The 15,244-nt window shown below is 33.2% G+C and overlaps 1 protein-coding gene across 7 annotated transcripts in view; it reads left to right on the top strand.

Annotated features, from left to right (window-relative positions):
* LOC108738637 (glutamate-gated chloride channel) overlaps nt 1-14,764 on the top strand; it is a 37,067-nt gene extending 22,303 nt beyond the window's left edge. For 3 of the 7 annotated variants that reach the window (XM_018472145.1, XM_018472149.1, XM_018472146.1), the window contains 10 exons: nt 1,612-1,700; nt 5,210-5,274; nt 5,339-5,559; nt 7,706-7,788; nt 7,854-7,994; nt 8,482-8,634; nt 9,437-9,651; nt 11,088-11,138; nt 13,738-13,842; nt 14,483-14,764. In XM_018472145.1, coding sequence (XP_018327647.1) covers nt 1,612-1,700; nt 5,210-5,274; nt 5,339-5,559; nt 7,706-7,788; nt 7,854-7,994; nt 8,482-8,634; nt 9,437-9,651; nt 11,088-11,138; nt 13,738-13,842; nt 14,483-14,647 — 1,288 coding nt within the window. In that variant the 3' untranslated portion in view covers nt 14,648-14,764. Of the gene's footprint in view, nt 1-1,611; nt 1,701-5,209; nt 5,275-5,338; nt 5,560-7,705; nt 7,789-7,853; nt 7,995-8,481; nt 8,635-9,436; nt 9,652-11,046; nt 11,139-13,737; nt 13,843-14,482 lie in introns of all 7 variants that reach the window. The other 4 variants (XR_001938012.1, XM_018472147.1, XM_018472148.1 and 1 more) reach the window with 4 other exon arrangements.
* The last annotated feature ends 480 nt before the right edge of the window (nt 14,765-15,244 follow it).

Here is a 15,244-nt window from a genome sequence, read left to right as displayed (position 1 = left end):
TTTTTTTCTGTTAATAAAAATAAATTTAATCTGTTCGGTTAACGAATCTCCATAAAATGACGTGTAAAATTACAATTTTTTAAAATTTCAATAACTTTTTAACGGTTTAGTGAATCGATTTGTAATTTTTACAGGAGTTTTAGAATTGAATGAGGAATGTTCTTCTAAATTTTTACTTGTCTCGTAGCATTTTGACATACCTCCCCATACATTCTTAACTGAAGCGAGTTTACTATTGGCGAACGAATCTAGTTTAGCTTTACCTCTACCTCTCTTAACTCCTCTGAAACGCTATTTATGTTTATTATCATAAAAACACGCTTGGATGGGAAGTTGGTATAAAAATAATTATAATAGTAATTGTGGCCAAACAAAATTGCAAAAATACAGATGAAGTTCAGAATCCCCTTTTATAAACATTACAAGCGGTATTCCTTTCACAACACCTGTTTGATCAGAAACCACGGTTGTAATATTGTATAACCGGTCTTCGTTTTGTTTGTACACATTAAAGCCGTATTTTTCGCAATGGACGACAACATCGCGTCATTATTCATCTTCTTCGAACCGCTTGGTTATTAATTTGACAAGCCAAAGTCTAATTCATATTTTCAAAAAATAAACCAGCTGAGCTGACGGGTAAATTGGTGTGAATTTTCGGTAGACCGCACAACATATAATAAGTACATAAGAACATTGACCAATAAAAATACCGTAAATGAATTACATAATACTAAAGAACTAGCCATCCCACAGAAATTATAATGGCAACAATACACTGATTAAAAGTCATTATCAGCGGTCAGTGGCGATTTGACCGTTACTTTGATACATGAGGCATTAATAGATGCAAGGCTTTTTAATGAAGCATTACAATATTATACAGGAAGCCTTATATTCTTTTACGCTTATTTAAACAACGACACAATGCAATTTATTAGTAGTCATTAAATCAGTTCCATGTAAAATAATAATTGTAAATGCTTTATGTTTAAATTAATAAAAAAATATAAGTCTATTTTTCATCGTGGGTAGATGTAAAATGACATGATGTTCGATGTGTAGTGTCAGCTTGACTATCAGAGATGTGATTTATTTGAAATACTTGCACTTAAAATGCAAATACAAAATCTTCCATTTAAATACTTTTTTGAGAAAATTTATTTAAAATACTTTCCCAAAGGTATTTTCTATTTGTAAAATGATAAATACATTTTTGCCTTTAAAAGTTTTGCTAGTACCTATCACCGATCAAACATTATATAAAATGATAAATTAATGTTGGTCACATTGACCCTTGAAGGTATTAGAAACTTAAAAAGGTGACAACGAGACATTCCATAACTGAAGACAGTCCAAAAAATTCTAAACTCCATGGAAATGGATAATCTAAAATATTGGATCGATGTTGTTTTCCAAATTCATTATCAATTCTTAATACTTTTTAGGATAAAAGTATGATGTATCAAATTAACAATCGAAACTTTCTGGCAAAAATTTATACATTTAACAAAACATAAACAATGTTTGTTTTATATTTGCATCCCAGTTTAAAGGAATATTTACATTTGTTTCTGCTTTTTATTTCAATGGTGGCTTTTGTTTTTCTAGATTCGCCGAAGGAAAATCAGACAAAGAAATTCTCGATGACTTGTTGAAACCATCCCGATATGACAGGCGTCTGTTGCCTCCAGTTACAGGTTTGCATTAAACCTAGATAAGAATTGTCTTTTCTTCAAAAACAATAATAAATACTTTTAATCTAATTGCAAAAGAAATAGTTTCGCTAGTACAAAAGATATACGCTTTTCAGTATCAGCATTTAGGAACACTTTATAATAATAAAAATATATTGTAAAAGTGAATTAAATGTAGAAAAAGTGCTTCATCTGGCTTGTCAACTTATTTTAGGCAAAATTTAGACTATACTACGCTTCTGTAATATACTAGTATATTAAAATGCGTTATATTGATAGAATGAGACATTAGATAATACATATTTGTAATACATATTTAACAGATGTATTAATATGTACTGTTATCTATTTTATTTTATTCATGAAAAAGTCACACGCTTGTTTTTGGCAAGACCCTCATGTTATGTATAGTTTAATAACACGATCTCGTAAATATAATACAAAAAATGTACTTTGTGCTTGGGTGTTAATAAACACTCTTTCCCTTTTATAGCGTGGGGTTTGCCTTTCAGATTTCATCAACGTGAAATTTTTCTGTATAATAATTAAATCATAAATATTCAAATAATAATTTCAGAAGAAATACATCTGTCCCAGCTTGTAAACAAGATGAACTGTTCAATTTTAATGAGTTTCGCAGAGGCTTCTGGAACATCACCGGAATATGTATCATAGGGTTGTTCGGAAAGTCATTTCGTTTTTTTTTTTTGTGGAAATGAAAGACAGTTTTCGTATAATAAACAAATACTTTATTAAATTATATCTTGACCGTTCTGGTCCAACACCTTTTGCCATCTTTCTGGTAGTAGCATAATTCCACGCTCATAAAATTTTTGGTCTTTGCTGGCAAAAAACTGATCGAAGAGGTTTTTGACCTTCTCCTTTGAGGTGAAGGTTTTACCGTCTAAAAAATTTTGGAGTGACCGGAACAAATAATAATCCGATGGTGCCAGGTCTGGAGAATATGGTGGGTGTAGCATTGTATCCCATTCAACCTGTAAAAGCTTTTGGCGAGTGACCAAACTTGTGTGAGGTCTCGCATTGTCTTGGTGAAACACTACACCTTTTCTGTTGATTAGTTCTGATCTTTTCTGTTGAAGTGCATCATTCAGTTTGTCCAGCTGATGACAGTAGACTTCCGAATTAATCGTTGTGTTATCCGGTAAAAGCTCAAAAAAAACGATTCCTTTAAAATCCCACCAAACAGACAGCATCACCTTTTTTTGGTGAATATCGGCTTTGGAAATGGTTTGAGTCGGTTCATCTTTTTTGCTCCATGACCTCTTGCGTTTGGCGTTATTGTATACAACCCATTTTTCGTCCCCAGTGATGATGCGCTTCAAAAACGGATCATTTTCGTGACGTTTGAGAAGCGAATCGCAGACGTCAATGCTGCGACACAGATTTCTCTCTGTGAGAACATGGGGAACCCATACATCGAGCTTCGAGGATAATCTCAGGCCTTTCAAGTGGCCATAAACTGTTGAATTTGATAAATTTAACCTCAATCCGATCTCACGTGTTGTTATTCGCCGGTTCACATCAACTAATGCCTTTATGGCGTCTTTATCAACTTCAACCGGCCTTCCCGAACGTGGTGCATCTTCGACATCAAAATTGCCGGATCGAAATTTAGCGAACCAGTTCTGGCACTGGCGTACTGTCAACACACCTTCTCCATACACATCAGTCAATTTCTTTGTGGCTTGAACAGCATTTTTACCCTTTCTGTAATAAAACAGTAAGATATGCCGAAAATGCTGCTTATCGCTCTCCACATTTAAAAGGGCACCAACCAAAAACTACTGCGTAGAATTAATTGGAATTTTTCACACACAAGCCTTGCTATATGAGCCCTCAAAGCATATAAAAGTTATACGGCTTAAATGTGAAGTTGGGTGCAAAAGAATACAATTAAATCCACTGTCGGGAAAAAACGAAATGATTTTCCGAACAACCCGATAGTTTTCATAAAAAAAAGTAAAATTAGAAATTGTCCTGATATTTCTTTCATTAAAATCCAACTAACACGTACGTTGAGGGGAAGGATATCTTACAATTAGTCGGTTGTTTCGTGTTACAAAATCAATTTCCACCTCTGCAGTTGCCTGTTTATCTAGACATCTGGTGCATCATTAGCAGCAATAGAATCTGTTATTAAGTGCACTTCTTCAAGTTGTACGTATTTAAATAATTCCACTATGCAAAGCAGGAGTGCAATAAATGAGAAAAAGAAACTGCAGCCAACCTTCCTAAATGGAATGTTATTTAGTACAAAACTACTCTTTTCTTTTTCATGATTATATCCCATGAATGTGACGCGCTAATGAGAACTTCAAAAAAGTGAAATAAATAGTACGCCTATCGCTTTTTTAATGTACTACCAACCAAGTTTACAGCAAATTGAGGTTACACTTTTTTACTGAAATTGCGGTCCAAAGTAATGTCTTCCCCTTAGCTGACATAACATACTTAATTTTAATGTTGACTGGATTTTATCCGGGACTTCGTTAGCGTTGGTGTGCTAAATACTTGTCAAAGATCATTGACAAAGTTTGTACAAAAATTCTTGATGATCGGTTAAGTAGTCAAGGCGTGAAATTGTAATAAAGAAATTTACATTTGCGTTTATATTAGTCAGAGATGTGATTTATTTGAAATAGTTGCATTTAAAATGTAAAAACAAAATAAAAATACCTATTTTTGCCTTCCATTTAAATACTTTTTTGAGAAAATTTATTTAAAATACTTTCCCAAAGGTATTTTCTATTTGTAAAATGATAAATACATTTTTGCCTTTAAAAGTTTTGCTAGTACCTATCACCGATCAAACATTATATAAAATGATAAATTAATGTTGGTCACATTGACCCTTGAAGGTATTAGAAACTTAAAAAGGTGACAACGAGACATTCCATAACTGAAGACAGTCCAAAAAATTCTAAACTCCATGGAAATGGATAATCTAAAATATTGGATCGATGTTGTTTTCCAAATTCATTATCAATTCTTAATACTTTTTAGGATAAAAGTATGATGTATCAAATTAACAATCGAAACTTTCTGGCAAAAATTTATACATTTAACAAAAAACATAAACAATGTTTGTTTTATATTTGCATCCCAGTTTAAAGGAATATTTACATTTGTTTCTGCTTTTTATTTCAATGGTGGCTTTTGTTTTTCTAGATTCGCCGAAGGAAAATCAGACAAAGAAATTCTCGATGACTTGTTGAAACCATCCCGATATGACAGGCGTCTGTTGCCTCCAGTTACAGGTTTGCATTAAACCTAGATAAGAATTGTCTTTTCTTCAAAAACAATAATAAATACAACAAAAGGAAGAAGTTCTTTATAAGCTACTGACAGTGAAATTTTAAACAGTAGCGGCTCGTGGACTTCTATATTAACACTATATACGAAACGAAAACGATTTTCCTTTTTTTTTTTTAAATAAATATAATCCTAACTTCTATTAGTAACAATTACTTAATTTTTAATTGTCGTTTCAGGTTCACTAGTTGTAAATATGAGTGTGTTACTTCTAAGTTTAGCATCCCCTGACGAATCAAGTTTGGTAAGGGATTAAATGATAATTAAACACTATTTTTAATTATTAATAATTTTGTTATTGATTATAGAAATACGAAGTAGAATTTTTACTGCAACAACAATGGTACGACCCACGATTGAAATACACAAACCAAAGCAAGTTCGACTACTTGAACGCCATCCATCATCACGAATTTATGTGGCTGCCGGACACCTATTTCATTATGCATGGGGACTTTAAAGAACCTCTCATTCCCGTACATTTCGCCCTCAGGATATATAGAAATGGTACCGTGCATTATGTCATGAGGTACGGGGAGAATTTTTAATTAATTTTTAATGGCCCCGTCGTGAAAGTACTTAATAATAACCGACATCAAAACTAAAAAACATTGAACTAATTTTATAGTATTTAATATTCGAAAAATAACTCCCTGACACAAAAAGTTTCTTCCAAATGTACTCATTTTATGGACATAATGATAATTCTGAACGAAAACATATTAATAGTCTCTAATAGGCATAAAACAATTCATACATATTTAACTATCCATTACTACCGAATGTTGAAAGGCATAAATAACTTTTCATGCGTTAAAACACTTACTTTGTTAGACTCATTTTTGGATTTAATAAAAGAAAAACTAAAGCTTTTGTCTGTGAGAAAAACACTGTGAAACAACAGAATGTTCATTAACGTCTAATCGTTTGGAATTAGAGCTTCATGTAAACACAGTAATTTTCCTAAAATCAAGTATAGAAATCATATAGTCGACGCTGATTCTCACTATTTTTTTATTGCCTGCACAGAAGGCTTTAGAACTCGCCACACTCATTTCAGTAGATGTGTTTCTTATGTAGATAATTCTCATATATAAATAATCGTTTATGTTTAAAAAATCACCTCCAAAAATGAGTCCCTTCCAAGATAGAGGAAAGGGAAGCAATTATTAGGTACTGTTTTACACCGCTTACTACCGGCAGCATTAAACGGACTCGCCGCACTCGTCAACTCAATTAGTTTTCTGAGCAGCGGCGAGTTATAATCGAGTCTCATCGAGTTACACACAGCCCCTGTAGTCTACTGTTTTCTTACGTTATAGCTGCACTCATTTTTCTCCGCTGCGGTGAGTTCCAACAGAGTTGCGGCGAGTTATAACTGAGTCTCGTCAAATAATGTTTCATTTTTTCATCAAATTTCTTATGCACTGTTTATTAAAACGACTTAGCTGCCTTTGAAGATATGCATGTTTCACTATTTACGTAAATACATGTAAAATCATGCATTAGAACAAAGAGAAATGGATTTGATACAATTATCTACTACCATTTCTGCGGAATCCATAACAATACGGAATCAATACTGAAAATTTCAGACACGAAGTCGCCTGTTATTCAATAATGTTTGCTGTGCTCTTACACTTAATCTACGCCACATACGTTTGTATGCAAATTAGTGATAACAACATGAATTTAATATGATAGCGTGTTTCTACTAATATACTAATACTGCAACAATGGGGCATGTATGGTCTCCGTTAAGCAGTTTATTTTACTTTACTACAGCGTCAGTTTTTAAGGTTTCTACAAAAAATATTATAACAATAAGCCATCCTATAAATTGAAAAAATCGGAATGCTAAACAAGCTTCAGCTTTTAAGCGAAACACTACAAATATTTTGAGAACTTGATCGCTAAGTGATGTATTTACTAATCAATTTGTTCCCGAAAGCGAAATGCTGATATCTAGCTCGGATTTCAGTGAAAAACTCCCGAATTCTCTGGAGTAAATAAGACTAAACGAAAACTTTCTTTAGATCTTCTTTTTAGTCAGAAAATCATCCAAATACAAAGTACTTCCGATTTATCGACTGCCGAATAGTGTCAAAATTTAGCTGCCTTATCAGGATTTTAATTTTAAGTATGTATTCCAAATACTTTTCATTCAAGTGTGAAAGTAAGTAGATCGAAATTTGTAATTTCCTTCACGTTTACTGTAGTCTTTCCCTTCGGTTTGCTGTATCGCAGCTGTGACAGCTTCCTGCTTTAATAACATTTCTATCCTGAAACAACTGCAAGCACAACAGTACAATGTTAACGTAATGTGGAAATGCATTCTACATTTGGACGCCTTCCAAAAAATGTCGCAAACCTTACGTAATATATTAGTTTAAAAAGCGACGATGCAAAAAATACGGTACCTACAGGAAAGGAACAGGATAGTTAAGATATTAATATGATTTACAGTTACGGGAAATACCACGAGTGTCTTTTTTATGTATTATCATGTTTATCCTAAAATTTTAAATTCATTTTTGGCTATTCTTTTCAAACTATAGACTGGCTTAGCCCATAAAATTAATTAGGAGGAAAACCTGGGCAATTTTTACAATTTATTAATAAATTAATATTGAATATGTCTATTTAATGGTTCAAATTAATTATTTTTTCAACAGGCGTCATCTCATTTTGTCGTGTCAAGGTCGATTAAACGTTTTCCCATTTGACGATCCAAAGTGCGTATTTGCCATGGAAAGTAGTAAGTCACTTTTTGTTACCAACCGTACAAAAATTAAGATATTAATACCACCCCAACTGTTTTAGTTTCATACGAACAATCTTTAATTAAATACGTATGGAAAAACGACGAAACAACGCTGAGAAAGTCGCCGAGTTTGACAACCCTAAACGCGTACCTTATTTCTAACAAAACCATCGACTGTCCCACCAAGGCAAGCTGGAGGGGTAAGTTGTTTTATTGTGGTAACCAGAAGGAGCCTTTTCTAAAATTTCGTCACACGAAATTATCTTTTTATTGAATTTTATTTATCTAACCACGACTGCTGAGTCTAATTCTACAACAAAGTCGTTGTACAAGCATTTGAAAAATGGTAATAGGTGGGAATTAGGTCAAAAGAAATTTAATGGATGGATAGTGGATATATTTAATGGATATAGTCCGTGTTCAACAGTAAACAAGTCGTAAAACGGTCATAAAACGTCTCCGGAATTTCGTAAAGAATTGGCTAATTTGCTTAGTGCATCCTGCTGCGGTAAATCATTTAAATTAGATCTTAATCAAATCTGAACTGTTACCGTAATGTTAATGTTCTTAAATGTTTAGATTGACGGATAATCGATGACGACTTCTTCTGGTTACAAAATTATAATATAAAGACGTTCACTTCAAGTCTCCTCCGACAACAACCCTTCAATGATTTATTACTTTCAGAGAACTTCAGCTGCCTGAGGGTAGAATTAGAGTTCACCCGTGACAGAGCGTTTTATTTTACAACCGTGTTCATCCCAGGAATTATACTGGTCACTTCTTCGTTTATTACGTTTTGGTTAGAATGGAACGCTGTTCCAGCTAGAGTAATGATAGGTAATTATTGCTCTTCTTTGTTGTTCTATCGAAAAAGACTTGCAAGAAAGTCAACTAGCAATAGTGAGTCAAGCAACTCGCCGCCAATATCATAATTTTCACTTAATAAGAAGCGACGAGTCGCTCGGCTTGCAAAAAACTTAGCGGCGAGTCATGCAACTCGCAACGGACTCGTCGCTACTGTATTTAAGAAACTAAACAAGCAGCGACGAGCTATTCGACTCGCCACTAGCTCTTCAGAGATAACATAACGTGAATTTAACAAAAAGCGGCGAGTCATACAACTCGCAAAACAGTTGAACTTAATAGCGTAAATTTCATAAACAGTGGCGAGTCATGCAACTCTTAAGTGGCTCGCAGAAGTAAATTAAGCATGCAGCTACGAGTCAACCGACTCGGAAATGGCTCTCCAGCAATAACATAACATAAATTTAATAAAGAGCGGCGAGTCATACAGCTCGTAAGGGAGTTGTCGTTAATACTTTAAAGATCGCGTAAATTTAACAAACAGCGGCGAGTCATACAACTCTTTAGGAGCTCGCAGAAGTAAATTAAACGTGCAGCGACGAGTCACCCGACTCAGAAATGGCTCTCCAACAATAACATAACATAAATTTAATAAAGAGCGGCGCGTTATACAACTCTTAAGACACTCGCCGTTAATAACTTAAAATAAACTAAACGACAATCGACGAGTCGCCTGTCCCACAAGTAGCTAGCCGCATATACGCGAGCAACATCTACACGTCAATAGCCTCAATGGCTTAAACGAGTAATAGTGAGTGATTCTTTTGTGTTGTAGGTGTAACTACAATGCTCAACTTTTTCACTACATCGAATGGTTTTCGATCGACATTACCTGTTGTGTCCAATTTAACCGCCATGAATGTATGGGATGGCGTTTGTATGTGTTTCATATACGCATCATTGTTGGAGTTTGTTTGTGTGAATTACGTTGGAAGAAAGAGGCCTTTACATAACGTAGTCTATAGGCCAGGGGAAAACCCCTTTACCCAGGTACGTACCAAAACTTATTTTTATTTCACTTTACGGACGGAATGAGTATTCACATACTATTATTGTTTTTTTCTCATGTAATTTTCAACTTTGAAAACTAGTATGTTGCCTATGGCTAGAGTGAAGGTACATTTTCTTTAATAAAATCATATTTTATTTAAAACACGATGAAGAAAAATTACTGAGTTGTCAAATTGTGTACACAAAAACTGTAGAACCTGTACAAATTATTCGAAACAATTGAAATATTTTTTTCCATTTTTGGATTAGTACCTACCTTCGAATGGAAGTTTTTTAAAGGAGGTAATAATAGAAAAGAAAAGCAAACTAAACAATAAACTTAGTATACAGTTTAGTGTCAAATTCAATACTTAAGTATTTAAATGTACATAAATAGAGAATAAGCCTAAAAATTAATTAACTCAAGATTCCTACTTATAACTAACCTTTGTTCGTTGATGTGGCAGTCGTAGATTTAGGATCACGGTGTGTTTTGCAAGTTTCGATTTCTATTCTTCTTCTATTTTCTATTTGCATGATCTAGACGAGCATGTTATGTGAAATAAAAACACTGGCCCAAAAACATCCCTTCAAATTTAATGGTAGCTTTAGATTTAATAATCTGGCTTTAAATGAACCATTTATACATAATCGAACTTATTAGAAAGTTGAATATAACATTCCTATCCAAAAAATTAATTTTGAATTCTTTTCGAGTGGTAAAAATCAGGAAATTGCCAATTTTATAAAAGCTACCGTAAATTGGATTCGATATTTTTGAGCTAATTAGTTGTTTTCCAATACTTGGCCAAATTAAAATTTCGTTACTCAAAAAAACGTTTGCTGTGGAGTTAGTAAATTCCATTCTCTTTAGTTTTTATAAAATAAATGTCAATTTGTAACTAATTCCAAGTCCATTTAATACAGTACAGGTATATAGACCTATAACAGCGCGCAGAAAGCTGACCTTTAGTTAAAATTTTTAATTGGTCGAAAATTTCAATAAAAATATTTAAAATTTTCTTATTTTGCGATATTATTACTCAATTAAGAAGAGAACATCTTGCAATATAACAAAATTATGGTAAATATCTATAAACTGCTGTAATAAGAAAAAAGTGATTCTAAAAAGTTTAGATCAATTAAAATAGAGTTGTAGATATGAACATTAATTAAATTGATACTATTCTCGTAGACAACTTTGATTTAATTTTTTCGAGAAGGGATTAATATAAAACGTAATTGGTATTGTAATATTGTAAGATGTTCTTAGTACCATGAGAAGATTTGCGGTTGAAATTGGTGACGCGAGCAAGCCTACCATTTAATTATTATTCAACGGTTGGTAAGATTGCTGGCGAACTAATTGTCATCAGCAGCATATCCTTTTTTCAGAAAGGTGTAACCCGAACTTTGTTTGATCTGTCATGTTGCAGCGACTGCCCGCTGTTCTAAGCAGGATAGGCATTATACTCGCCAGTCCCTTGGTAAGCCCAAAATCTGACAATCGTAACCATTATATCTGAGTAGGCTTAGTTCATTTTCGGCTCACAAACCCCGCTTCTGTTTTATATATACATATATATACCCTTATTATTTGTTATTATGTCCAGTACAGTACTGTAAGTTAACACGTGGGGTGTTCCAAAATCGTCGTCTAAAAAATAAAATCAGTCCGGATCTGGACACTTACACACCAGATATCTGCATCCGCAAAAGCCTTGCAGATGTCAAAATTAGTGTAAATTTCTGATAATATCTCTGAAAGAACTAATCAATTATTAACTACAGTACGTACTGTAGAAAATTGTACAGGCCCGTCTTCAGAACATTTCTGTGAGTCTATTTATAACATTTTATAACTCAGTCTGGTTCTGGACTCTTACACACCAGATATCTGCATCCGCAAAAGCCTTGCAGATGTCAAAATTAGTGTGAATATTCGCAACATCCCTGAAAGAACCAATCAATTATTAACTACAGTGCGTACTGTAGAAAATTGTACAGGCCCGTCTTCAGAACATTTCTGTGAATCTATAACATTTTATAACTCAGTCCGGTTCTGGTCCCTTACACACCTAATATCTGCATCCGCAAAAGCCTTGCAGATGTCAAAATTAATGTGAATATTCACAACATCCCTTAAAGAACTAATGAATTGTTAACTACAGTACGTACTGTAGAAAATTGTATAGGCCCGTCTTCAGAACATTTCTGTAAGTCTACATATAACATTTTATAACTCAGTCCGGTTCTGGCCACTTGTCGCCATCCCCCGAAGGGATGTTGTGAACACAAAATTTTCGAAAATGCGATTTCTTGTCTAACATCTACATCCGCAAAAGATTTACGGATATCAAAAGTATAGTGTACGTAGGTACTAAAGAAAATTGCACAGGTCCGTCTTCAGAACACTTTTGTGAGTCTAATTTTAAACATTTTCTTATTATTGTCTCAAAAAATTTGGTTTTTAAATTGTCGCCATTATGTACTGATATTGGAACACCCTGTAGATTATGTGTCTCGACCCTTTTTAGTCCAATAATACTAATGAAGGAAGGGTGCACCCGGTTGATCCCGTAGAATTGTCTTTTTGACAAACATGACAATCACAAATGCAGTAGAAAATTAATGGTCTCCTACCAGTTCTTTTTAAACTACTAAACCGTTTTTTTATTTTAATTTTCTAACATTTCATTTGTTCTATTTACTTTTTATTATTTGTATAACTCGGTAATACTATACACGTTAGAGATGCGTGGGAAATATAAACCATATATATCTTTATTTGCGTTATTTTATCAAAATTTTCAGCAATTTAAAAGTGATTTCTTTGTTTATAGTCGAATGTAACACAAACTAATCAAAAAATATTTTAAAATACCAAATATTCTTCAAAACAATGTGTTTCACCAAAACGCTTGTATCCCTAGACAAAACCAGATATTTATTTTACTTATGAAAGTAAAAGTGATTTTCCTATCTGCTTTATTTGCTAATCCTTATTGTTGCACTTCTTTTATTATTGCTAGTTGTTTGTTAAGTTGGCTAGCTTTCTAATATGCACTGCACCCGCATTATTTAGTATTGTATAATTGCTACGTTGTAGAAGCTTTTAAAAATTATTCTTTCTAACCGCAATATTATTAAAATAACAATTTATTTGTTGCATTTATTTTATAAGGAAATTGCAAATCAGAATAATTTGACAGTAACTTAAGGAAAATATTATAATAAGCATGTATGCTAAACAATAGTTAGGACAACTGTTTTTGAATGCCACACTGTTATTAATTTTATTAATTAAAGTGCCTACACATGGATGAACAGACACATAATTACTTGTTCTATCTCAACTTCGTGTTAATGACTTTCATTAAAAACTCAAAACGAGAATGGGTGTCATTTATTAAAAGAAATGTTAAATACTATATTTCATTTTTCATTCATCTAAAATCTTGTAGCTTGTCCAGTCGCGTGCCATTCTACAATAATTTTCTTGGTAGACAAACCTTCGTGAGAGGTTATTTATATGCACTTCCTTAGTTTCTTACTTTACTTTAATAAGAAGTTAATAAACAGGAGAGTACATACAGTACTTTTATTACTATTTGGTAAATTTCACCCTCATATTCATCTAAAAATTTTAAATATTTGTTTCGAGATTTCTCATTAATCATCAATAATTCGAATTTTATTATCTACCTTGTGTGTCTGTTTATTTGTATTACAAGAGGGCTGTATTGTACCTAGTAGTGCAATTATTCAAATAAAGTACCTAAATAGGTAACAGGTACAGCAATGGTAATTTTCAGTGAACTTTCAAGGGTTGTTATGAAAGATTAATTATAAAAAAATTATTATTATCCATATTGAGATCATTTAAAGCACAATACGCGGAAGAAATTTAACGCTTTCATCTTTTTTCTGCCGATGGAATAATAAAGATTAACAATCCATGTATTTTCGACAATTTTGTAACAATCCCTTCGTCCAAAAGAATAAAGAGAGTTACCTGATGCTAAACTAACAACCAAAATAATAAGAATAATAAAAATAAGCATCTATTATGTGTTTTGTATACAGGGTGACAAGAAAAGGGACTCCAATGTACCCAACGAAATAGTCGCCTGTAGCACGTGCGGAGCCAGCACTTGTACGCACACCGCAAATAACGGATGTCCCACAGAGGTAAATTTTCTTAAAATAATGCTCTCTTGTGTGCCTTAGCTTCGCAACATTAATATTTACAATAAATAAAAAGTAGTTGCTTTTCTACTTGGACAAACACCTCAACTACCTCGACACGAATACAAGAACATTGTCGCGAACAAAACTCTAAACTATGACCCTCTATACTCCTGCTTCTGCTTCATATCTCTCCTTTTCCTTATTGACATCTACAGCGCCCTCTGTTCTCTTTCCATCGATTTTTGTCAGTCAAATTGGGATAATTAAAAGAACCTGAAAGAAAATGCTTCTACAGTCTGGATTAGTGTCAGACCGGAGCATGATTGTCCCTCAGTTACCATCATTGGGAAAGCATCATAAAGTTTTCCTTTCTTACGTTATTTCCCTTTTTATTTTGGCTTTTCTTCGAATTTACTCCCATGTCCCATAGTAAATACGAACCCATACAAAAAGTAATGACATGTAGGACATGCGATATAAGAATGATTGCAGATTACGCGGTTTTTAGTGCCTCTTCAAGCTATACGTATATATAGATAATACTTTAGGTTCTTTTAAAAGCTTGGCTACATAGATGCAAGAGCAGCTATTAAGTGTATCTACTCACTGATTTTAGTCCTCATTTTCTAACCTGGAGTAGGCATGTATTTTACAGGTTCGCAAGAAGGAGCCCCCCCATCCCATACGTGTGGCAAAAACAATAGACGTTATAGCACGTGTAACGTTCCCATCTGCCTTTGCAGTGTTTCTCATTTTTTTTTTCTGCCACTACAAGAGCTTCACAATCCCACAACACGGAGAATAGACCAGAAAATAACAACAACAACAACGAAAACAATAGTACCTAATGTCACTTCTAGTCTTTTAGTTTAATAAGATAATCGCGAAATACTAAAGGCGAAAATTGACCTTTATGAAACGATTAATACACAATTAATTAAATACATATCATCTGTCCCAAAATGTGCTCTATGAACTGTTCCTTTTTTTCATCTTTTTATTTATTCTTGGTTAGTTTTATACCATTTTCCCATGTTGAAATGCGTTGTAATCATGATACGGTATGTAATTTAGTTAAGGCTTTCGTGATCATTGTTTGACAGTCAGAACGGTCTTAAAGAAAACTTCACTATCAGAATTCAGAGAAAAATCGGTTGTTATAAAAGAAAACTGATTACATACCTAGATCAGACAATTTTTAATCGCACTTACCATAATTTGCTTATAACAAAGTCGTCATGTGTTATTAAGAATAAGTTTTGTTAAGTTATTTTTAAAAAGAAGAACCGTTATTTATTTTTAGTGTTGTTGCAAAATATATTTTGAAAAGATGTTCCATTTCGTAAACTCATTGTGATATGAAAATTTAAGTACCTTATTTATTATATATATGTAGCTACCT

This window comes from Agrilus planipennis, unplaced genomic scaffold (genome assembly GCF_000699045.2).
Source record: "Agrilus planipennis isolate EAB-ADULT unplaced genomic scaffold, Apla_2.0 scaffold135, whole genome shotgun sequence".
NCBI classification, from domain to species: domain Eukaryota; kingdom Metazoa; phylum Arthropoda; class Insecta; order Coleoptera; family Buprestidae; genus Agrilus; species Agrilus planipennis.
This window is presented reverse-complemented; position numbering and strand designations above follow the sequence as displayed.